Source organism: Erythranthe guttata, chromosome 4 (assembly GCF_056151865.1).
Source record: "Erythranthe guttata isolate IM_541 chromosome 4, IM_541, whole genome shotgun sequence".
NCBI classification, from domain to species: domain Eukaryota; kingdom Viridiplantae; phylum Streptophyta; class Magnoliopsida; order Lamiales; family Phrymaceae; genus Erythranthe; species Erythranthe guttata.
In genome coordinates, this window is record NC_142536.1 from 5772829 (window position 1) to 5800051 (window position 27223).

The 27223-nt window shown below is 30.5% G+C and overlaps 2 protein-coding genes and 2 long non-coding RNA genes across 4 annotated transcripts; all 4 read left to right on the top strand.

Moving 5' to 3' along the window:
• The first annotated feature begins 1539 nt into the window (after positions 1–1539).
• Positions 1540–5024, top strand: LOC105972227 (shikimate O-hydroxycinnamoyltransferase). Its single transcript, XM_088816690.1, has 2 exons — positions 1540–2227; positions 3861–5024. Exons 1-2 carry the CDS (start codon positions 1820–1822, stop codon positions 4782–4784), a joined length of 1332 nt encoding a protein of 443 aa, XP_088672816.1. The 5' UTR covers positions 1540–1819; the 3' UTR covers positions 4785–5024.
• Positions 5025–8028: 3004 nt separating this feature from the next.
• Positions 8029–8763, top strand: LOC148770988 (uncharacterized). The gene is made up of 2 exons (XR_016031006.1): positions 8029–8111; positions 8631–8763. It is a non-coding gene; the product is annotated as an uncharacterized LOC148770988 (long non-coding RNA).
• Positions 8764–17272: 8509 nt separating this feature from the next.
• LOC148770989 (uncharacterized) lies at positions 17273–17921 on the top strand. Its single transcript, XR_016031007.1, has 2 exons — positions 17273–17375; positions 17593–17921. It is a non-coding gene; the product is annotated as an uncharacterized LOC148770989 (long non-coding RNA).
• A 3701-nt stretch (positions 17922–21622) lies between these two features.
• On the top strand, positions 21623–26799 carry LOC105972344 (CCR4-NOT transcription complex subunit). Its single transcript, XM_012997293.2, has 12 exons — positions 21623–21864; positions 22428–22535; positions 23250–23336; positions 23793–23846; positions 23972–24117; positions 24229–24379; positions 24492–24629; positions 25339–25410; positions 25496–25569; positions 25666–25807; positions 25933–26011; positions 26458–26799. Exons 1-12 carry the CDS (start codon positions 21706–21708, stop codon positions 26553–26555), a joined length of 1308 nt encoding a protein of 435 aa, XP_012852747.2. The 5' UTR covers positions 21623–21705; the 3' UTR covers positions 26556–26799.
• Positions 26800–27223: the final 424 nt, after the last annotated feature.

The window sequence follows — 27223 nt, forward strand, 5'->3', positions numbered from 1 at the left end:
ATTAATTAAATATAATTTTAAATCACAACAAGTCATCACTTCATGTGATCGTCCAAGTCATTAAACACTAGTATATAATCCTATTTATTTTCATTAACCTTGTTCATTTTACTACTCATTAATAATTCTAGTCGTTATCGTTTTGACCATAAAGATTATATATAGGAATGTAGGGTTAGGCAATATGACAAAGTACAATGAAAATTTGCGTTAGGTGATTCGTCGGGGTTGTTCAGATGATTACCCTCGTAATCAAGAGTATAAACAAGCTAGTAAATCTTGTAGTAAGTAAGTGATCAAGTACCTCAAAATCGAGTAAATAATTTTTTATTCATAGTTGAGGTCGAAACGAGAGTTTCTTATAGAAAACCGATGTGGGAGAATTTGTTGTAGATTTGAGATTCTACGGCTGCATAATTATAGCTCAATTCCCCTTCTTAGGCTATAATGGACTTATTAGCATTGTGATTAATTTTAATTAAATATAATTAATGGGCAAAAGTAAACTCATTTAGGCACATCTATTATAGTATCTTAAAATACCCTAATATTAATTACTTTATTTATTTTAATCTAATGCTCTTCTTTTTTTCTTGTCCATTCCACTTAAAACAAAATGATATCACCACTAGCTCTTTTCTACTATCTTTTAAGTTTAATTAAATAAAGCTTCTCATTGAGTTTAGATGTATATCTTTCTTGGGTAAATTACGGTCACCTCTGAGGTAAGATCAAATTATGAGAGAAAAAAAAATCTTCATAATCGGGTTAATTAGTCCATGTTTGGGTAATTACTAATTACAATCACTTCCTCAACTATGAATATTCTAATTACACGTCTATCATTACGATGTCAAATTTAGTGGAAATTTTAAGATTATGTGGAATATTCTACAGTTTGTACACGTTTTACACCATTCGATCTCCACATTTTGAAACAAGATGATCATATTATGTGTCTCTTGGCTTATAAATATCATATGCATCAAAAACTGCATTTTTGCGTAAAACGAATATACAAACTAGAAAATATTCCACATAATCTATAAGATTTTGTTAAATTTTATATTATAAAGACGTACGTATAAGAAGATTCATAATTAAAGGAAATGATTGCAATTACTCAAATACGAATAATTTTTTTTCTAATTGAACCATAACTCAGAAGACAAGATAAATTGATAATTTACCCTTTACTTTTCTTCAAGTTGATAAATTGATAATAAATATATATATTATTTGGTGACCAAGAAGACAAGAAATTGTTGGTTTCATGATGGAAATCCATCTAGTACTCATCCATCCCTAAAATGGATGGGCCCCACTTAATTGGGTGCAAAGAAAAAGTTCAATTTGAGTTGGTGGGGGGTGAAATAGCGATTGTATGTAATGTATAATGTGTGTATGGTGGGTTAAAATCTTTTTTTGGTCACCATCTCAACAACTTAGGTAAATTATTTCCTTTTCCAATTTTTCAATTTTGTTACAATTATATTTACTTTTTATCCTTATATATATATCCTAATTTCTAAAGTTGGCAAATATATAGATAAGGCAAATTGGTAAATAGTCGTCATCATTAGGCGCGGTAGGTAAACCCCCCCTTCAACATTATTATATAATAACCCTCCAATTTCATTTCTTTCTTTCTAAAACTTAATCCACTTATAACAATTCCTCCACCACCATCGCCGCCGCCACTTTCCGCCGGAATACAATTCATCAAGATCCTGCAAGAAAAATATTGCAAAAAAAAAAAAAAAATTATTTCTCGTATTTATTTCATTAATCAGAACGTGGGATTTTTTTTTTTACCACCATGAAAATCGACGTGAAGCGATCGGCGCTGGTGCCGCCGGCGGCGGCGACGCCGGCGGTCAGCCTGTGGAACTCCAACGTTGATCTGGTGGTGCCCAACTTCCACACACCCAGCGTCTACTTCTACCGCCCCACCGGGGCGGCCGACTTCTTCGACGCCGGCGTACTCAAGGCGGCGCTCGGCCTCGCACTGGTGCCGTTCTACCCAATGGCGGGGCGGCTGAAGAGGGACGAGGACGGCCGGATCGAGATCGACTGCAACGCCGAGGGGGTGCTCTTCGTGGAGGCGGAGTCCGATGGGCAGGTGGAAGAGTACGGGGATTTTGCTCCGACGCTGGAGCTCCGCCGCCTGATTCCGGCGGTGGACTATACGCAGGGGATTTCGACGTATCCGCTGCTGGTGTTACAGGTGTGTTGTAGGTGTGTGTTAATTGAAATATGCTATTCGTCATGAAAAAAATGCCGTATTATTATTTTCTGTTCGTATATGCAATAGTCGTGCTTGCCACGTGCGCCATTACGAAATGCATTCACTAATTCAATCTTTTATAATTAAATCTTGCATTTATTGCATCATTTACTATTTAAGATTTTTTCATATTTTCTGGCATGTATGATTAATGGAGAGATAATTACTAGACGAAGAAATAGTAAGAAAGGGTATTTTAGTCCATTAACTGCATTTATTTTTTCTCTCTAAAATTCATGTATATTTAATAGAGGAAGTAATTAGTAATTTCACATAAAAAAGATTACTATAATACCAAAAATAAATTATTTAAATTAAGATTTGAAGGAGTATCATGTAATTATATTAGTATATCTACTTGTTCCAAAGGAAGTAACTAAGAAAGATGCATATATAGTCAACTCATAGTTGTGATTAACAAGTTAACGTGAAAAACACAAAAAGAGGGAGCACATATAGTGCCATATGCTTGAAACTTGAAAGTACTATTTTTTAAAGTGCTAATTTTCGTTCTATTTGTTCGATTTTCACCCTATAGATCTGATCGTATCATTTTTTGTAAGACAAGTTGGTATTTAACATCACAAGTAGGGTAGAGATCTAGAGTTCAAATCCTACGGCCCACCAATTTGTAGTAGAATTTTTAATAGGTTTCCGACGGTTATTTCTATGTTACCTACGCATGGTGAATGTTACATGGTGGATTTTTACCGTTAAAATACACACACCAATGTGGATATTTATGCATTTGTGTACTTATGAGTGATAAATTTCTCTCGATGTATTTCACCTGGTGTAGCATAATATAAACCAATTCCGAACCCAGGTCATTACTCTTAACACAAATAGAATTTGGGTCTCATTAAGTATAATACCAAGAAAAAAGGATGTGAGAAAGATTAAATTATATTTATATCAATTATCAAATTGTGATTACTCATTAAGTAGTAAGGAACAAGAGGGGGTCATATTATTATTCATTTTATTTTTGACCAAAAAGACTTTATTATGTCATTATGGAGAAGAGTTTGGAACTTGGACAAAACTACCTATTTAATTAAGGAAATCGAATGCCATTGATTAATAAATAAAATCACATGGTATATTAAATAAAAAAAAAAAGTGGGCTGCGATGCTAACTTAATTAATAGACTTTTAAAATATGAAACCTCTTTAATTAAGAGTTATGACTTAGAAGTGGAGAATATGGATAAATTTTACCTAGCACGTAATCCTTTTTTGTTTGGTCATTTTTAATTATAATTATTATTGTTTTTAATTCTTTTTTAATGTTTTGGTTCTTTTTCTTTGATTATTTTCTCTGCCTATTTTTTTCTAGAAAAAAGTTTAGTTATTATAGAAAAAATCGAGTTTCTCTAATTTTAAATTCATCGTTCTTAATCACTTCAAAATAGTTATGTACTGAATATTCTTAGTTTATAACTTCTATGAGTTACAAGGTTTAAGTACGCATAAATTAAAATCAAATGAAAATTTTATTACTATTAAATCTTTGTTTTGAATTGCATCAACTAATTAACTATCAGAATTCTAAATCCAAGTTTGTATTCAGGTGACACATTTCAAATGCGGCGGCGTTTCCTTAGGAGTAGGAATGCAGCACCACGTGGCCGATGGATTCTCGGGTCTCCACTTCATCAACGCATGGTCCGATATGGCTCGAGGGCTACCTCTCGCCCTCGAGCCATTCATCGACCGGACCCTCCTCCGGGCCCGCGACCCCCCTCAGCCGCAGTTCAAGCACATCGAGTACCAGCCTCCGCCGGCAATGAAATCCGCCGCCACTCTCACTCCTCAGCCCACCTCAGGCGGCGGCAAAGCCGCGCCCCCTGCCGAAGAAGCCGCCGTCTCGATTTTTCGGCTGACTCGGGACCAAATCGTCGCCCTCAAGGCGAAGTCAAAGGACGGCGGCAACACAGTCAGCTACAGCTCGTACGAGATGCTCGCGGGCCATGTCTGGCGCTCCGTCTGCATGGCCCGCGGGCTGACAGGCGATCAGGAGACGAAGCTGTACATCGCCACCGACGGGCGGGCCCGCTTACAGCCCGCCCTGCCGCCGGGCTACTTCGGCAACGTGATCTTCACCGCGACGCCCGTGGCGGTATCCGGCGACCTCGAGGCGGGGCCCGCCTGGGTGGCCGCCGGCAAGATCCACGACGCGCTGGCCCGGATGGACGACGGGTACTTGAGATCGGCGCTGGACTACCTGGAGCTCCAGCCCGATCTCAAGGCCCTCGTCCGCGGGGCCCACACGTTTAAGTGCCCGAACCTCGGGATCACGAGCTGGGTGAGGCTCCCGATCCACGATGCGGATTTCGGGTGGGGCCGGCCTATTTTTATGGGGCCCGGTGGGATTGCGTACGAGGGGCTGAGTTTCGTATTGCCGAGCCCTAATAACGACGGGAGCTTGTCGGTGGCGATTTCTCTGCAGGCGGAGCATATGAAGGTTTTCGAGAAGCTGCTCTATGACATTTGATGTGTATGTATATATACATATGTAGTATGTTTCGGACAAGTTTTGTGTCGGAAAAAAACTTAAGCCTGTTAAAGAATTTGGGATATGCCTAAACTCTGTTTTCATCCTGTTTTTCTTACCAGGGTTTTAGCTAATAATTAACAATTTACAAGCAAATTTTTATCTAATATGATGTAGCTTTCTCTACCTTGGCAACATTTCAAATCCAATTATTGAGAGTATTTTGGTCTTATTTCAAAATTTGTCGATGCTTGTTTTGTTACTCGCAACTCTTTCAAAATTTTCAAAATATCTGTCGTTTAAGGTTTTAGTCAAGGTTTCAGTTCCTATATTGATTACATTAATAAATCTTTGTTGGTTTTAGAAAAAGATATGTAGTACGATTTAGACTCCGTTTGGCTAAACTTATTTGAAATAGTAGTTAAACTCTTACTAAGCTGTTTTAAGATCTGATAAGGAATTACGTCTTATTTTTAGAATTAATTTTTAAAGTGTTTGAATAACAAGTTTAAAACTATGTGCGGTATAAGTACTTTATAAAAAAAAATCTTAAAAGCTCTTTAGAAGCTCATTTTTTCAAAAAATAAGATTTTTTATTTTAAATTTACCAAACATTTGAAAAATAAAACTTATAAACTCTTAAACATCTTATAAACTATTTTTAACAATTTATTAACCTAGCCAAACATCCTCTTAAGTATTCTCCCAACTAATTCTTTTATTGATTGCTACTTCTACTTGTGAGGATTACTATTTTAGTAGCATTTCAGAATAATAAGGGCAAATAAAGAAAAAAAATAATGAATTAATTCAATACTGGTATTTTAAAATGAGAAAAGAAAAACTCAAAAGATAATTTGAAACCAAAGAAGAAATGAAGTACTAGATAGTGCAAAATTGATGCAATTTTCACTACCACACGTTTATCAAATCCATAAAAAAATTCAAAACCCAAACACGCAACAAAAACATAATAATACAAAAGAAGGAAAAATAAATTAATAAAAATAATAATAATACAAAGCAGAAGAACTAAGCAAGAAGCAGAGAGAAGCTGAAACCAACAACAGTGAAGAAACAAGGCGCATACAAAACTGCAGCACTTTTCTGGCCGGGCCGGCGGTGAACTATGTTTGCGCCGCCGTAGGAACCTTTACCCTGTCCCTTTTCCGACGTCGTAATCTTCTCCGGCGCCGTAACTTCGCTTCCACCACCAGAACTTGCATTCACAGTAGAAGGAAAAACTGATTTAAAAAAAAAAAAACAACATTTAAAAAATGGAAATTAAATTAAATTAAAATAAAATAAAATTTCTATCACCATGCTCATAATATAGATCTGAAACCGAAACCGAAACCGAAACTTCCTTCGACGAAATTAAGAATGACGAATAACTTGCAAGTAAATTGCTACTGCATAACAAGACCAAAAGCCAAGCAATTGAATTCATTTTTTTTTTATTTAATTTAGTTTTTCAGGAGTATTTATTTATTTATTAGTTATTATTTTATGTTCATGGATTGGATAGATGAAGGATATTATATATATAGGGAGAAAAGTGTACATGTGGAAAAAATATTGGAAACAGGTACATACACAAGATAAGACAATTATCCAGTTGGGCTGTTTAAAGTTCATTTGGTTTTTGTTTGAAAATTCATATTCAATTATTGAATATTTGAGATTTTTCTTGTTAGAATTAAAGTTTGTTCGAGTTCGATTTATTAATATAGCATGTGACGAAACAAGTTTCGACGCGTCTTTTCGTTTCGTAAGTTACAACTTATAGTGTTTCAGTTGTGTTTGTTTAAATATAAATTGAACAAACATGCATTCGACAATATGGATAAAGAAACATAGGTTAATGTTTGGTTAATCTATTGGGTCTACATTTCTATTTCTATTTTGAGAAAAAAATGTTTTAGGATAATACTTAAAAACAAATCATGTGTAAAGAGTAAAGATTAAAGAGTAAAGATGTTGTTGGTAAAGTGATTATGAAAAAGAAAAAAAGATACAAAAAATTGAAAAATAAAGTGATTTTTATTTGTATAAAAAAATTGATTTTGTAACAAAATTTTCATTTCAATTTGCATGGTTACTTATTAATTTGTTTTCTATATTTAAAAATAATGACCAATAAACCCCACTTATCAATTTCAATTAAGAAAATAAACTTTATGTACAAGTGACCTTTTTAATTTTTATTGAACTTTAGTTAGTGGGATAGGAATAAAATCTACAAACAGTAATCGTGGAGGCACCCTTTTGTGCCGGTAGGACTATTATTTTTATTTATTTCACAAAATAAGTCGTTAAGTATTTTTTTACCTTTTTTTGCCCAGACTTAAAAAGTTAACGAGCCGGGCTCGTAAAATGGGCTAGAGCTCGACCTCGTTAGGAACTGAACTCAAGCAAGCTTATCAAGTTTTACGAACTGCTTCAACTCATTTACACCCTTCAATCCAACTACAACGACTTGATTTATCAAAATAGTAAATTGGAGGTGGAACCTTAATTATTTTTAGGGTAAATTACAACCACTCCTGAGGTATGATCTGTTTTGATTACATCTACCCCTCAACTATGAATTTTCTTACATCTCCACCCTTATGGTGTCAAATTCAACATAATCATCTAGATTCCGTAAAATGCTCTAGTTTTTACTCATTTTGTGCAAAAATACAGTTTCTGATGCACCACAATATGATATATACAAGCCAAAAAACACATCTTATGATCATCTTACTTCAAAATGTGGAGCTCGAATGAGATAAAACGAGTACAAAATTGAGAATATTCCTTATAATCTAGAAGATTCCACTAAATTTGAAACCGCAAGGGTGAATGTGTAAGAAGATTTATAGTTAAGGGGTGATTGTAATTATCCAAACAAAATGGTTTTTTTTGTAATTTAACCATACATCAGGGTTGGTTTTAATTTACCTTTATTTTTAGGGTTTATTAGGGAAAACCCCCTTATTCATATTTTCTAATGAGGTAGATCCAATTTTTTTTCCCCTTTTTGAGATACACCCAATTTTGCCAACTTGGCAAAATATATTATATAATTTCCCTTTAATACCCCTGTTTTATTATTAAACGACATTTATTTCCTTTAATACGTGATTTGGATTTGCTGATACGTTGCCTAAAATCACGGAATAAATTTACGTGAGATCATTGGCCGTTGTATCAAATCGTGTACAATATTTTTTGAAGATTCTCTTCATCGTTCCAGTGGGTTTTATCGTCTTTGAAGATTTCTGCACCGTCGTGGAAATAGGATCGATTTTTGAGCGTTTGTTGTTGGACGTTGTTAAGCGGGTATGAATGCGTTATTCGTTTTTATTTTTTGCTCAATGTCCATGATTGTCGTGTACGGTGGTTAGAAATTTTTAAGAATTGTGTTGATACTTGATTATATTAAGCAGAACGTTTTTTAACAAAATTATTCCGTCATATATATATCGTTTTTTTTGGCCGATGATGTTTGTTTTGAAGAGGATTGACAGAGTTAGAAGAGGATGGTTCACGCAGATCGGACCAGAGTTGTTTTATATGAGCTTCGTAGTTGGTTTATGCAATAATCCGAATAATTGTCCGCTGTGGTCGAGTTCATGTTTTTTCCCGATCGATAGTTGGTTTATTTGTTTATAACAGCCGATTTAAGTGTGTTGGGTAGTACATTAAAATATAGTTCATAGTCTTTTTTAATTTAGCATATGGATTTTGCATTTTAAGTTTATTTTTGATGATATTAATGTATTATCATTCAAATGTATTTGCAGTCTATTTAATCATTTTTTAGTATTCTGCATTTTTAATTTTGTTTCATGATTTTAGGTTTTTTCGATGGCGAATTTCGTACGGATTTTGTTGAGGTTTGGTGGGTTGGTTGCTATAAAGAGGTGTTTACGATGTAATGGCTCGGTAACTTCGGTTAAGTGTTAAACCGTTGTAATACAGTAGTATACTATTATGAATACCGTATGATATTACCATTTTCATTTTATTATACTATTATGAGATTATTAATGTACTAGAGTTTTTTAACTCGACATATTGGTTTGATTTTGTTATGATGTGTTTTATGTATTTAATCAAAACCCTAGATTGAAATTATGAGATTATTAATGTACTATTTTATTGGTTATGTGGAATACTTTACGTTGGTGTTGTTCTCAATGTTCTTGTCATTTCAGTGGTATATTGTTTGTAACACAATTTCATATCACTACTATAACCGTAATATACTATCATAGCAGATTAATGTACTATATTGAAATTATTAATATCTATATATAATATAAAAAGAGGATCTATGCCCTCAATGATTGACATGTGGCAAATGATGATGTCATTTGTCAAAATTGCTTAGTTGGAGTTCAATTGATGAGGTGGATTCTTCAATTGATTAGGTGTCATTTTTATTTATGGATGTTTTTAAGTTTTTTCCTATTTTACATTTACACAATCATTAAATAATTACTACATGTATATATATTGTTTCCAAATTTAATATTTTTATAAATTCGAAATAAAAAAAAATCTTATTTATATTTTCGGTATTTCAAAATATATTTATTGAAAAAAATTCATGAAACTCAATTTTTTTACGAATATTCAAATAATTTTCATAATTTTTTTTAAATACTAAAATATTAGAATATAGGAATATGTTGTTGTTGTTTTCTTTTTTGTTTTTTTTTAAATTTTCAATATTTTAGAATATTCGAATATCCATTCCCGTAAAAATAATAATAAAAAAATGTTTTATTTTTTAATTGAACTATTTAATAAATATACAATATTTTTTGTATATAATTTTTATTATACCATATTTCAAATTAAAAATAATTATACTATTTAATAAATATGCAATATTTTGAAATTTGAAAATTTAATAATTTAAATGCAGTATATATTAACAATTTAAAGCATATTTGTTGTTTTCTAAATTTTTTGTGATCTCCAGCCCGCAATTGTTAGGACAATAAATTGTTTTCTAAATGCAGTAGTTTTAAAGTATATTTCGAAAACACTATTTATTATATAATATGTTTCGAACTATAAACCGGATTATGCATTATATTTGTCAATTACTATTTCAAATAAAATATCAAATCACCAATCTATCTATATATAATATAAAAAGAGGATCTATGCCCTCAATGATTGACATGTGGCAAATGATGATGTCATTTATCAAAATTGCTTAGTTGGAGTTCAATTGATGAGGTGGATTCTTCAATTGATTATGTGACATTTTTATTTTGGTATGTTTTTAAGTTCTTTCCTATTTCACATTTACACAATCATTTAATAATTACCACATATTTATATATAATATTTCAGGAATTTAATATCCTAACATTTCTAAAAATATTATACTTTTTATAATTTTAATTTTCTGAACTATATTTTTCGTCTATTCTTTTTTTAAAATTCAGAACACTCAATTTTTTAACGAGTATTCGATTTTTTATATCATATTTTACACACTATTTTTTTATAGCGAGATAATCATAATTATATTTAATTATTTATACACGGTTAATTAATTGTTTTTATCTCACGTTTTAATTTAATTTTCCGAAAGACAATTCAAATGGTGTTTCCAAATATATTTTTCGAATGTCTTTATTTTTTAAATAGAACACTCATTTTCCTATGATATATATTTTCGAATTTAGTTTTTTTTACTAATAATATTCAAAAAAAATAATAATACTAATAATTATTATTTTTACAAATCATTAATAACTTATATCAATATACCAATAAATTAATTAATCACCATACATGGATTTTTTTTTAATATTTTTCCAACTTAATGTATATGTATTAATTTAATTTTATAAATATTAATAACTAAACAACATTTAAATTTTGAAATTTAAATTTTCGGATTCCAAATTTTGAATTTCAAATATTTTTTTTACTATAAATTATCAATCAATTCCCCAATTTTATGTCATATAATTTGATTTCTTACCTATTTAAGTTGATTGGTTTTGATTCATATGGTTAATTCATGGAAAATATCTAATCAAATAATTGGTTAAGATTATAACATTAAATGTGTATTTCCATAATAACTTACTCTTTACTTTTTTATTATATAAAACTCATATATAAATACCCCTCATTCCAATCCATTTCACTCACTCATACTCTCTACTCGAATTTTACACTCACATAAAAATAAAAAAATAGGTCATGCCCGAAATGGCTGCAAAGGGTAAATGTTGTATTTTTTTGTTGTTCATATATTCATAGTTTTACATGATCTTTATTTCATTATTTTGATATAATGAATGTGTCTAATGGTTATTTACACATATACATGTATTTAGTCTAACATGTTATTTGTTGTTTGTTTATGTTATTTTTGTAGATATTATGGATAACATCGACCTATGTGCTACGTGTGACGACATCGGTTGCGTCAAAGGAATAGAAATAATTTTGTGAATCTCATATGAATTGTGCAAGAAAAAATACTCATTTTTTTCATTCCTTAAAGGACCGTCATCGAAGTGATAAATGTAAAACATGATATGTAATTAACAATTTTCTATTCTTTATATATGTCTGTAATTATTTTTAATATTGTTTCATCAAGCTCATTTAGTATATGGTTATATATGCAATTTCGCTATTTAAAATTTTGTATATTTCATTTTTTAATTTGTGTAAAGTTAGATCACCTGTCGTTTTTTGTTTTGGAAACTAATTGTTTCGTATTTTTTTCTTGATTTGTTTCACTTAACTACATTGAAATCTTGAGTGCTAATATATCATCACTAATTCATATAGTAATTATATTGTTTTATAATTTTACATTAATTTATTTTATTAATGCATTATCATATTAATGGAATGGTAATATGTCAATTAATGGAATAAAATGTAGTATCGAGTTGTCCTTTTTAGATACTCAATCTTAGGAAATTATACATATATTAATGGAATAGTAATATATCAATTAATGGAATGAAATATATTTAAATTATCATAAATAATTTAATAAATGGTATATATATAAGTAATATATTTCAATATTATTCCATTAAGTATTTAATGAATTATTTAATTAATAAAATGCATTATTAACAAGATTTTTATTTGTTATTACATTTATTACGAATTAATTATTTTAATAATTTTTAATTATATAAATTATTTTATTTATTTAATTTTCCTCGCATCTTTCATTATGAATTTTTTTTCGATAATGTTGTAACATAAGTATTTGTAATGATTATTTTGCATATCAAATTATACTTTAGAGAAGAAAAAAAATAATGTCTTACATTAACATAAAATAATAATTTGATTTGATTTGTTTGATATTCTTATGAAAAGTATTGATTTTAAAGATATAATTAATGACTTGATTCGATTTGTTTGATATTCTTATTAAAAGTATTAATTTTAAGGTTATGATTGATCACTTGATTTTATTTGTTTATTTATTTTTTGTTATGTTTGCCTTTGTTATATACAAATTGATATTACTTAGGTTTCTATTTATTACTGTATCAAATCAATGTGTGTATTATGTTAAATAAATTATGAGCATAATATTTTGTACCTAATAAACACGTAAAAGTGGTAATATTTTAAAAGCCATGCTTTCATATCTTTAATTTGTCTTTGTTAATTATATCCATTAGCCAATTTTTACGAGGTAGATTAATTGATTTGATTGTTTGGTTATTTTTTTTATGTTTCCTTGGTTATGTTATTTATGATTCTGTTTAATACATTACTATTTAATGTTATAGTCAAATCAATACATGTGATTTGAATATTTTTTTAGTAACCCCTAACAATCGCATTTATTTATTATGCATCTCAATAATTTCGGATTCTTATTAATTCTAATTGTTTGAATTTGTTTGATTTGTTCTAACCGAGTAACACAAACAAATAATAAAATATATTGTTTGCTTAAAGTTATTTTATTAACTTATTTAGTATGTGAAAATTAAGTATAAATATCATCAACACAAACTCATTTATCTCATTCTTTATCAACACATTTTGTTATGATCATGCTAAACCAAGGTCCTCGCCTTAAAGCTTTTTTTTTTCATATTTATGTTTTATAATTTTATAATGCGATCACTATTGTGCGATGTGCATGCTCGCTTTGAAGCATTTTATTTATCGTCAAGTGTTTATTACGTTATACGTTTATTATGTATGCGTATGTATAATAATCTAACGAATCATTGTTTGCTTTCTTTTTAATTTTCAGAACCATGAATAACATCGTGTGTGTTATATGCGGCGACGTCCGCAAGAGAGAAGCATTGTGGCGTTGTGTATGCAAATATATGATTTAGATATATTATATGGATGGATTTTAAAAACTTTTACTTCTGGTTTTCCATCTTTGATTATACATTCAATAATTGTAAGTTTAGTTTCGATGAAGAAGAAGTTGAGTTTAATGAAGGTGATAATGTAATAAAAAAATATTAAAGTAACTCATGTATGTATTTCGTTATTTGTAATAGAGATTCTTATATGATTTGTTGAATATATTTAAATAAATCTTCTTTAGTTTTATATTTTCATGTTACAATATTAATTTGTACGTATCGTAATAATTCTTTTATTTTTATCATTTTTTTAATATTTACGTAAAATATTATTAGTTTGTACGTTCATAATGATTTTTTGCTATTAATCTTTTGAATCTTTATGTACATGACATTATATTCACCCTTCTTCATTCACTGTAATTCCAATATTATGATATATTAGAAACATTGTGCCTAGATGTATTTGTGACAATATTTTATTTTGCATGTTTTGAAATAGGAATAATTATTTGTGCAAGCATGTTAGAATTTAGAAGTAATGCTTTTGCAGAAAAACCTATACTAACTAGAGAAATATATAAATTATATAGCAAAAATTCTACATTGGTCAGGGAATGAAAAAAACACATTAAAAATAATGTGCGAAATATATAGTAAAATATACATATGTGAAAATGGATGTTGTCAATCCAACGAGGACATTATGTGTGTGTATTCTTTGGATCATTAAAAACATTTTAGAGAAATTATCTCTTTCCCTAAAACAAAATGGTTTGATATTCCAATGAAAAGAAATCGACGTACAATATTACGATATTGATTTTTATGAAGTAGGTATTGATTACGGATTTGTTGAGATTGCAAACTGAAATTTGAGGAAGATCTCTATGAGTATTAGTATTAGTATTAGTATTAGTATTAATATTAGTATTAATATTAGTATTAATATAAGTATTAGTATTAGTATTAGTATTAGTATTAGTATTAGTATTAGTATTAGTATTAGTATCAATATCAATATTAGTATCAGTATTAATATCAATATCAATATTAGTATCAGTATCACTATGAGTATGAGTATGAGTATGAGTATGAGTATGAGTATGAGTATGGGTATGAATATGAGTATGAGTATGCGTATGAGTACGAGTATAAGTATGGGTATAAATATCAGTATCAATATTCGTATCAGTATCAGTATCAGTATAAGTATCAGTATAATATCAGTATCAGTATCAGTATAAGTATCAGTATAATATCAGTATCAGTATCATTAATAGTATCAATATCAGTATCGATATCAATATCAATATCAATATAAATATCAGTATTAGTATTAGTATTAGTATTAGTATTAGTATTAGTATTAGTATTAGTATTAGTATTAGTATTAGTATTAGTATTAGTATTAGTATTAGTATTAGTATTAGTATTAGTATCAATATCAGTATTAGTATCAATATCACTATCAGTATTAGTATCATTATCAATAACAACATCAGTATGAGTATGAGTATCAATATCAATATCAATATAAGTATCAATATTTGTATCAATATCTATATTTATATGAGTATTGGTATGACTATTGGTATGAATATTAGTATTGGTATAAGTATTAATAATAATATTAGTACAGTATCGGTATCGGTATCGGTATCAGTATCAATATCAATATGTGGATGTGTATCAGTATGTGTATTAATATTCGTATCAATATTAATATCGGTATCAATATCAATACTAATATCATTATTATTATCATTATTATTATCATTATTAGTATTATTATTAGTATTCAAATTCATATTAGTCTTGGCGTATTAGCATTAGCATTAACATTAGCATTAGCATTAGTATTAGTATTATTATTAGTATTAGTATTAGTGTGAGTATTAGTATTAATTTTCTTATTAGTATTGGCGTATTAATTTAAACATTAAATATTCGTATTAGAAGTGGCGTATTATTATTAATATTAGTGTTGATATTAATATTAGTATTAAACTATTAGTATTAATCATCGTATTAATATTAGGATTAGTATTAATATTAGTATTATTCGTGTTGGTTTTAGTATTAATATTAGTATTGGTATTAGTATTATCAATGTTGGTTTTAGTATTAGTAGTAGTAGTTGTTGTTAGTATAATATTAGTGTTAATATTAGGGTGGATAGGCAACTGTACGCCGCAATGTCCAGAGTTAAAAGTAGATTTGAGATAAAGATATTTATCAACTCAGAATCGGACGATATAATTAAAATTACGAGCAATCTTGTGTGCACAAAAGATTTTCAGCGAATATGTAGGTAAATCACAAACAAATGAATATTTTGATTCAATAAAACATTTTTTTTAATTATTTACATGTATGTCAATTGTTCAAAGTTTTCGTTCGTTTTATTTTATCCAAAATATTTTTTTTTGAAAAAATTGATCCCGTGCATCGCACGGGTGAATTACTAGTACTATATGTGGTTGAATAATACGGGATCCATAGTCAATTAACGAGATCCATAGCCGAATTAGATCAATAAGATAGTCTATTACATGATATAAGGAAAATTACCCTAATTGATTAGTATTTCAAACAAACATATTATTCAGTTTCCATATATATTATTATTTTTTCATATATATTATTATTTACCCTAATCGTTTTCATATAATAAGGAAAATTACCCTAATTAATTAGTATTTCAAACAAACATATTATTCAGTTTCCATATATATTATTATTTTTCCAATAGTCAATTAACTAGACCCATAGTCGAATTAGATACATGGGATAGTCTATTAAAAGATATGAGATAGTCTATTAATTTTAAAAACAAATCCGCCGCCGTCACTTCTCAAATCTAGGGTTTTGATGATTCTTCGGCCCATAGTCGATTAACGAGATCCATAGTAAAATGGGGTTGTCTAGGGTTCGAGAGGGTTGTACTTCTCGGACCATAAATTATTTAATCTTGTACGTAGAAATAATTAAATTTTAATCTCAGCCATTGATTTATGTGTACGATATAGTACGATACTAGAGATTTATAATTTAAAGTACGAACCCAGTCAAAACACATCGTACATCATCGTACACACATCGTACTGTATGTAAATTACATAATTAACCTTCAAACTCAAAAAATATCTATTAAAGAGATATTATAATAATCATAACTAATTAACAAAACAAAATTACACGAAAGATGAAATCAAAATCTCTATTCTTCCCCAGACATAAAATCTCTACCGATCGAGATTAAAGAATCCCTAATTTCTCCGTTGCTTCATCAACTAGCCGCCGGGGCAGCGCTGGGGGGTTAGTGGTGAGAGAATTGCGTTAGTAATTTTGTTCTTTTGATCTGTTCTAGGTTTTTCTTGCTCTCATTTTTTCAATTTTTCTGTTTCTTATTGCAAGAATTGAGGATTTTTATTATCGATATTAGATACAAATTGCTTCTTTAGAAAGGCTCGCCTACTATTATATGTTTCGGGTAACATGACAACTAACATTGAACAAGATGTAATGCTTGCTTATATGTGTAACCTCAAAATTAGAGTTGCAGTCAAAACAAGAATCAATACGGGGCGAAAACAAAAAGAGGTTGCTAGTGTTGTACAAGAATCGAGGATCAGTCTTTTTCGCCTTTGCATAGAGGCTCTCTGGCGCTAATGCTTCCTCCGCCACCATTCCCACCGTCGGTGGGGTGTTGCTGAAATTGGTGGACTCGCCATTTCCATTAGCCTTTGAGGTTATTTGTTATATATATATATATATATATATATATATATATATATATATATATATATATATATATATATATATATATATATATATATATATATATTTCAGTATTGTATTTACGTTTTGTAATCAAGAATTTTGTAATGTTCTTACTTTGACATCTAAATTTCTAATTGGGATTCCATGTGCTGTTGTATTTGATGTTTGTATTTGTTTAATATGCAGTTATCTTGCTGTAAGGTTGATCATTAGATGAAGGGTATGCTTGGTTCATCTGAGTGGGATACTAGTTCTTTAGGACCACGGCTATGTTTAAATTAAAGTGTCATTCCAAATTTTTATTTGATTCTTAGATACTTTTAAGTTTTAATTCACCTTATTATTTATTTGAAAAGTTTTTGCTGAGGTGCAGAAATGTAATTATAGGATTCAGCCTCATGAGGATGCAGACAGTACTGGTGTATGCTCCAGGGAAGAATTCAAAAGCATATATCGACGTATTGATGAAGTGAGCCTTTACTCTACGCTCATTTTTTGCTATATCATTTCCATTAGCTTCATTGCCAACAATGGTTCGTTTGGCATGTTTGTATCAATCGAATGTATTTAGTTAAACTACAAAATATTTATCTGCGATTTCAATTTTTGAGATTAAAAGAACACTTCACATTTTGAGAGACAATTTATTAAGTCGAGCTTGTAAATTGACATCTAAACTTGTGCAGATTTGAACTGAGATTGGAGAAGTTGATCCAAAGAGGCCACAAATATTGTTTAGAGAGTGTGTGGACTGGTGCCCCTTCTCCCTGGTGCATCTTCTGTCAATTTTTGTACCTTTGCTCGTATTTGACTATGCGAAAGGAGCACTCTGTAAACCGCTCTCGTCAGAGCTATTGCATATGTTGTTGCCTTTGGCATGGCCCAAGTTTGTACAAGAATAATTTTATTTTATATTTATTTTAATTCTTTCACTATGATTGTTGTGCATGGCCACACTATTTACAGATTTTCGTTTATTCTTCCATGTTTTCCTATTTCACAGTTTATTATTTCATATGTATATGTGTGTGTGTGTGTGTGTAAAACTTGGGCTGCTTATTTTTTTTTCGTCTCTGTTGCGTATATCTAATTTTAATCATTTCATCGTAAATACCTTATGAGCAATTACATAAAAGATGCACGAACAACAAATCTCGATTTCAGCCATTACAACAACAAACTACATGTGAATCTAAAATTAGAACATCTGATACAAAAAATAAGAGCCCAAAATTGATTGCTAACATGCTTCTCAAATCTCCAGTCCACCAATGGTTTATTTTTCTGCACTAACTTCGCAAACTTATGATATTAAGTATAACAAAATTCATTGCAATGACATGTTCTTCTAGACTAACAAAATGTTCAGAAGTAATTCAAACAACAGAACAGCCAAAACAACTCTTATTTATTTATTTATTTATTTTAATATTACAATAAAAAAATAAAAAAAAAAGGTTGTCCAACAACATATAGTGATTTAACTAAAAACAAAACAGCAACATAAATTTACAACACTTGATAAAACAACGGAAATACATGACAGTGGCTACAAAATGTAGTCGAACCACAAAGTGATGTAGAATTTATCAAGTGTCTTTGCTCGAATACAATAAAGAAGTTCCTGAGGAAAGATCCGGTGCACTTTCCACGCTAGATCGAGTGACTGGAAGATGTTGCGGGTGCTATAGGCCTCTTAGCGCAATGAATTTCCTTTCAAAAATTTATTGAGGAACTCGTTGCATACTTCAATTAGTAATCCCAATGGCATAGTTCGCATAACAATTTATGTAAAACGAATTAAACAACGAGCATGAAATATAGAAAATGCACAAAAATCTGGTTGTTTTCAACACAAAACAAATTTTAGAATGCTCAAAAATATTGTAAGAACACAAAATAACCATTAAGACATGCACTAGAGGAGAAATTGCTCTGTACCTCAACATCATAAGGTCCAGAAACATAGAGAAACTTTTAGTCATAGAGAAATTTCATCAAACCCCTTGACTGTGATACCCACGATTGGATTTTTCTTTTTTGATATGCATATACAAGAACAGATTCACATACTTTCTCTACAAGGAACCCAGAACATCGAACGCCGAAAAGAATCACTCGATGAATTCCTGCCCCAGAGAAGTTTGCTAGAAAGGGATTCAACGATCGATGATGAACTTTCTTAAAAGAAATTGATGATGATTTTTTTTTGTTTTATGGAGAAAGAACGATTGATGATGATGAATAGATGATGAGAACAATGGAATTAGGTTTAAAGTTTTACAAGAAGCCTAATTAAATTTGACGTAATAGTGTTTTTCTTCATTTAATATGATTTTAAATTTGTTGATTTGTAATTAAGGTTTAGATTATTAATTTTCCAATTAAATTTTGTTTTAATTAAGGGGACTTTTTCGTAATTTTACTTATATACCAGGGTTCGTAATTTTTTTTGTTGGATACGTACTTATATGATGTGGCAATTTTTTATTGGTTAATTATGGTCCGAGAAGTACAACCCTCTCGGACCCTAGACAACCCCTAGTAAAATTATACCAGTGGGATAGTCTATTAAATGATATGGGATAGTATATTAATACAGATGTAATTCGACTATGCATCTCGTTAATCAACTATGGGCCGAAGGATTTGATATTATTTCAAAAGGTAAAGTAACGGGATTTGTGGGATTTGATTGAGGGTAATTATGTAATTACGAAAAGATTGGGCTTTTATCAAAATGGCAAATTTAAATTTGGGTCTACCCCTATTATTTGAATGTTTAAGGGGGTTATATCCAATAGACCCATATTTTTAAATGTGGACTGTTAAAAACTACGATACCAAGCACTTGGGTGCAGAAAATTAAGCCCAAGTAATATTTGATGGTCTAACATAGTAGTTGACTTTCACTTGGACGACTTCATTTTTTGTGGAAAGTTTAATTGAGATTGCATAGTTGTCACATTCTTTTGATCATAGTTCTTTGTAGTTACAAATTAATCCAAAGATTAGTCTTTTTTACTACATTGTAGTATATTTGTTAGAGCATCTTCAACCGTGTAGGTTTTGGAGAGGTAAAAACTAAATTATAAATATTTTACCATCTCAAACCTACAAAACTTGCTCCAACGGAGAGAGCTATAATTTAGCCGGCTGCTGAATTCAATGACCCAACTGATATATATACCAGTTAACTATTCACATATGGTATCCAATATATTAATAAAATAATGCAGCCCCACCCCCACATTTTCATTATTCACGTGTAGTCGGCCTTTTTTTCCAAAGCCAAAGTTTACATTTTTCAAGTTTATTTAATTCAGTGTGTTTTTTTTTGTTTATCTAATACTTTACGTGATAATAATAATAATAATAATAATAATAATAATAATAATAATAATAATAATAATAATAATAATAATAATAATAATAATAATAATAATAATAATAATAATAATAATAATAATAATAATAATAATAATTATTATTATTATTATTATTATTATTATTATTATTATTATTATTATTATTATTATTATTATTATTATTATTATTATTATTATTATTAATTTATGTAAATTTTATTATATAGATTTATCGAAAGAATACATATTATTTTGCATATTATATATAAGATATCAAATATATTAATTGAAAATACTATTATAATCAAATAGTAAAAAGTAATAAAATATAATAAAATGCTAAAATATAGATGATATGGTTGGAGCAAGACAGTAAAAACTGAGCTGCTATAGCACTGTTCATCAGCTATTATAGATATAGCATTCCAATTGTTAGCCTCTAACCTTGGAGATGCCCTTACATGTAAAATATAAAGCATTAATGTATTAATGTATTAATGTATTCATATTAGTTCACAAGAGTAGCAAACACTTTGTAAAGCAATAGAAATTTTATGCAGTATTAGGGTTTTCTGTGAGATGGTAAAGTGTGAGTTGTATTGTGAGTGACTATGAGCTTGTAAGCTATGTTGTTGGTCGATAATAAAGAAGCCTCCATTGTTGTTTCCGTGGATATAAAATTACGCTAATTCGAACCACGTAATCTCGACTGTACTTCATCTTCGTTTCATTGTTTCATTAAATTGACTTTTCAAACTATTTGGTTTAATTCACAACAATATTTAATCACCAAGGGAAGTTATTTTTATTTTCCTAAACAAATATTATTTTGATGCCTTGTTTGACTGCCAAAATAGAATTGTTCAAAAAAAAATTATGCAATTTTATGAGAACATAATTCTATAATTGGATTAGAAGGAGATCTAATATATATTTTTTGCCTTTTTGGGATAACCTAAAAAATTATTTAACCAAATACAAAGTAAAATTCAATTAATTGTAGTTTATCTTATCAACAAAAGACCCCCTAAAGTAAACTATTCGAACACATTATGTACACTTGCAAGACACTCTTCATCATGATTATTTATCATTTTTCATAAGCATATATTAGCTAGGGATTATTTCAATACGGAATGTGATAAATGTCGTTTCAGTTTTACTAATATCGTTTCAACTTCGATCGTAGTTTTGACAAATTTAAATATTAAATATAGTAGTATGAAAGAAAATGATTATGACGTGGTGATTTGATGTGAGTTTCGAAAAAAGTTGAAATCTAGGGACCAAAGTGAAATAACCCTAGAAGATTATGACCACAATTGCAATTTTTGCACTTTATCATCAGTTGCAAATGATAATAATAAAAATTTCCAGCGCAGACAGAGGCTCGTACATTTTTTTAGTTCGTCAGTGCAAAAATTTTCAGAGATGTTGGGTTTCGATGACTGCGGGAAGCTGCTGAGACTGATCAATGGCGGAGAGGAGAAGACAATCGAAGAAATCATGGCGGATTTCAACGCCAATTTTCCTACTTCTAATCACTTCTACGCCTGCTCCGCCCTCGAATTTCTCACGACAAACCCCAAGGCTAGGGTTTATCTTTTCCCCCTTTTTTAACGCTTGAATTTATGCTAATTTTGAGATTGTTTGTTTCCGTTTTCTTCATAGATAGGAATTTAATTGAGCTTGGCGATTTTTGATTTGATTTGATTTTTTTCCCCCGAGTTTTAATTTCAGATTTTCGCAAAATTAAATTCTAGAATTGGATCAGCGTTTGAGGGGTCTCAATTCTGAGATGGAAAAGTTTGTTCGACTATTTTGACTCAATTTTGAACTTGTAATTAGTTGAGTGAAATGGGTTCTCTGTTGGAAAGCAGCCAATTGAGTGCTGTGTGAATTTGGGTTATTGAAGTTACTTTTGCACCTAAAGTTTGCAGGTTCTAGCAATTGTTATGTGGATTGTTTGTGCTGTCCTGTTGCAAAATTGATTTTTTTTTTCTTCGTATCGCGGGATTCTGTTTCTTTTAATGTTTTTTTCGTGTGCATAATATTGTTCGCATTTGCATCTTGTTTAAAAATAAATAAATCTAACTTCGGCATGTCAATGGGACAACGAATTGCACTTAAATCTCTCAATCATGTTATTGCAGGAAAAACTTCTTAGTCCAACTCAGCGGTTGATTGCATTTGCAATTATGTATCAGGCATATGCGTCACAACAGCCTTCTTCAAACCCTTTCATTTCAAAGCTTGTCAATGTAAGTTTTTGCTTGTCTGTTTGCATAATCCTTCAGGTGTGGTTCTCAGACTGGTTTGCAGCACTCGGGCTTTCACTGTCTCCGTTTCTGTTAATCATTTAAGCTGATCATGAAGGACCTGCTTCGATATATCTTGTTTTACTATTTTTTATTTTAACGCGTTCTCTTTGTGTTTTCTTCATTTTTATGGACTGCTGTTTATTGATTTTAATAGTCTACCTCAGGCCCTTTCGACAGCTTTGTGTTTAATCATATTACTTGCAAGCAAGACCATATTCTTGAAATTAAAGAACATCTATTGTCATCATTTTACTATTTTGGCTGTAATTCACTCTTTGCCAATAAATATTTCTACATATTTGAATACTGACCCAACTTGTTAGATTATTTAATTTCTAACTAATCCTCTTTGATATTTTGTTTTCTGATCAGTTGGCATGCTTCACAGTATTTATATGAAGTTTTGGATAAGCAAATACTAACCTATTTATCTAGCTGGACTTCTTAAACTTTTCCTCAAATTAGTTGCCATTTTTGTTTTTTGTTCAGCTGACATGTTTCACAGTTTTATTTGTGTGGTTTTGCATCATTTAAACGAATCCTTACCCATTTAACCAGCTTGAAATGTTACACTGTTTCTTGAGTTAGTTAGTTGATAAGATTTGTTTTGAGGCAGCAGTGAATGTTTTGCTTCACAGTTTTGTCCATTCGCAGGCAGCATGTGACGAGGAAGCTGAAAAGTATGAAAGAGCATTTGTTCTTCAATTGTTAGGCTCTTCAAGCACGACGAATAGCAGAGAGGTTTGTGCACCATTCATTGCCATAGTTTCTGAGTATTCAATTTTACAGTTTTTATGCTTATTTATAGTTCTCTAATTATCCGATTCATACGGTTCCTGTATGGCAGCCTACGTGGAGTATCTGTTATGTTTGGCTATGCTTGTCAAACAAACCAGAATTTATGCTTGAAAAATTCTAAATATTTCTGAAGACATATTTCTTGCTTGAGACATTGTTCTATTGAAGCATTTAATGTTTCTTTGTTATTCATGCTGACCTTGGGCTGTATTTTTCGTTTCCTATACGATGATGAAGTTGTTGTTGCACTCATTTTTTTATTTTATCCAAATGTATTATCAAGTTCACATGCATCCGAGAATGCAAAATTTCCGTAGTAACTGTTTTTTTCTTTTCTTTTTTTTTTTTTAAATCCAGTTTTTTCTGTTTTTGTAAGTGATAGTAGCTTTCTTCATGCAGCTTCTCAAGCAATCTGCAGCAGATTACATAAGAAACTTTGACGTTTCATCAATTGTAAGTTATACATATATATTAAATAATGCTTGCCAATAGTTAGTGCTTACAACTAGTTGTTTTACCTATCTTGGTCAAAATATTCCCTTAAATGTGATTATTTTTTATCTCCTTTCAACTTCCAGTCATTTCCCCAACGCGAGCACATGCAGCAACAATACTGTGGCAAAATTCAACCAGAACCATTTAAATGTTTGTTCAAGGACAAGTCTGTGAAAAATATAATAGCTGATCCTGATTTGCCCCTCGGATGTAATAGTAATTCACTCGAGTATGCCTCTTGCTTGTGACTTGATATGATGTTACTATAAATCATTCATTACATCAGTTTCATTTATTTGTCTGCTGATCTTTTTTATTGGTATTGCTGATCATGTTTCAGGTTTGATGAACAACCTGGAGTTACATCTAAGATTGGATCTGGGAACAAGGATGAAACTATAGCTGGGTTATTATCGTCTTTTTCACTAGAGGGAATAGGTCCACAATGGATCAGGCCATTCCCTCCAAGGTTTCCAGTAATGGATGGAGAGGTACGTGTGCAAGCACTAGTAACCGTTGGCTGGGGGTAGATATTTTCAATTATATATATATGTGTGTGAAATATATATGTGGACCAACAAAGTTTCTCATGATTTTGAGCAGCTATTGTGGCTGAACCCCGATATCAACCATGAACTTTTGTGGGACTATGGGATGTGCGCTGATACTAGTAGAGGAGCAGCAGTTAGAGATTTGATTGCAAAAGCTTTGAAGGGTCCACTTGTTCCTCTGCAACAAGAGGTATCATGTGTTTCTGGTCTTTGGATATTACAGCATTTTGGTAATGTATTCCGCTTAATTAAAATATTGAATCTACATGGAATGTGTTCGCCGTTTAGAAAAGGCATTGTAACTTGGACGGTAAATTTATAGAGATATACGACTTCATATTTGATTATATAGATTGGAATTTTTATGTGACACGTCTGAGGCTTTCAATTGGGCTGCACGGCACAATATTTCCGCGAATTAGTCTAGATTGAGTTGTATGAATTTTTTTTTCTGAAATTTTCAATGATGCCTAAATAAAAGTGATCAATTCCATGTGAGAGGAGAAATACGAATGCCTGTATGCTGCTAAAGCAAGTAGAGCATCCATAATTTGTTTAGCTTCTTTATTATATTTTTATTTTATTGTTACCACTCACCAAGGCCGGCTGTTATGAAAAGTGCCAACCACTATATTCAGATTACCTGAAATAAAAGGAAAGATGTATCTTGTTGTTGCATATTTATATTGAGAATTCTTCTTTTCCCACAGTTGTGCAGAATTAAGAATGGGTGAAGAAGACATTGTTAACCAAAAAATAAGTGAAAAGTGCCCTTTTTTGGTCATATCAGCTGTAAATCTATCAGTTATCTGCTGTGCGAACACATTTGCTTTGTTTATCTGCCGATCAAGTTTCATCCTATTGGTATAAATGTGGTTAACAAAATTTACTTCCTTCAGCAACTTTTGGTGGAGTTAGCGAAGGACCCGAAGCTTGTATATCATTGTGGTTTGACACCTAAAAAGCTTCCAGTACGTCATTTTCCTACATATGATACTTTTTTGACGAATATGCGTTTCCTGCTTTCCTTCTTCTAATCTAGCACGATTTGGTCAGGATCTAGTGGAGAACAATCCTATGATTGCAGTTGAAGTTCTTATTAAGTTGGTGAATTCACCTGAAATATCAGAGTATGATCTTCTTTCTTTAATTTTGACCAATGTCTTGGATGTTTTCCCTTTTGTAATTTTGACTTTGATTTGTATATTTCTCTTCTGAATTGTCAGATACTTTACAGTTCTCGTAAATATGGAGATGAGTCTTCACTCCATGGAAGTTGTTAACAGGCTTACCACTACCATTGAACTACCTACTGAGTTCTTACACACTTACATCTCAAATTGTATAAGTGCTTGTCAGGGCATCAAGGTTCTTAACTTTTCCCCCCTTTTATTTTTATTTCCCTTTCTCTAATTAAACATGGAACTTAGTTTTCCTTGTCTTTTCCTGCCCCGGGACCCTTACTATTTTTGTTTGCATATACTCCTTTACAGGATAGGTATATGCAGAACAGACTTGTGCGATTGGTTTGTGTCTTCCTGCAAAGCTTGATCCGTAACAAAATAATTAATGGTGAGTATTTTGTAGACGAATTCAATATCAGTCGGATGTCATTTGCTGTTTTATAGGTTCTTACTTATACACGATGCAGATGGAAAATGAAAATTGTGGTGGAATCAGTTTGATTTCATGTTTTTAGATAGCAGTAACGGCTAATGTAACTGGCTACTTAGCTTGTGCAGTTCATCGATTTAGTGCCTCCTATAACTTGATGTGAAATATTCTGAAGAAATTGATAACGTGTGCAGTTAAGGCACATTAGCGAGTTCTCTAAATTATTTTGAAAAATACTTTTAGATGTCAGAATTAGTGTTATAGATACACACATTTATTTTAATGTTTCATATAACTAGTTTGTTTTACCGAGGGTGCTGATTGCTTCGTTATAAAATTTTATACTCTAGTGATTCTTTGTGCAATATCTCAAAAGTGTTTATTTTCTTGTGATTTATTGGCAGTTCATGACATCTTCATCGAAGTGCAAGCATTCTGCATCGAGTTCTCGCGGATTAGAGAAGCAGCAGGGTTATTTCGGCTTCTTAAAACCTTGGAGTAGTTGTTCGTTTATAACTAACTCATCGTCATATAGTGGCTATAATGAAGACACATATATAGAGATGGTTGGCTGTATTTTTATTTTTGTACTAGAATATCCTCTTTATGAACAATGAACATATGCTTGTAGGATTGGGATCTTCAGTTTCTTTTTCTTGACATAAGAAATCCAATGTGATTAGATTAGCCTCAATGAACCTTGGTGAAATTCATGGGTGGAAATTTATGGTTTATTTTGCTCAAAATTGATTATCTATTTAATTTAATTTAATTTAATTGGATATTAGAGAATGGATGAAGTTACAGTAGGAATGACAATTTCAATATTTATATTGTTTTCCGTCAATTTTTGTGTACGATTTTGGTTTCGGAATAATGTTTTTGGTTCTGGATTTCGATTTTTTTTTTTTTGAATTTTCTCATATATTTTTTGAACTAGAATTGGAATATATATGAGGATTTGATTTTTGGTTTCGATTTGATTTTCTGAAATTTATAATGAAAATTCAAATTTATTTATTTATATATAAAAAAAAGATACTTCTAACATAGATATTATTATTTATTTTATATTATATTATAAATGAATAAAATTGAATTTTTTGGTTTTTCTTTTTTCGTCAATTCAGATCCGGAATATTCTGATTTTGGAATTAGTTTCTTGATTTC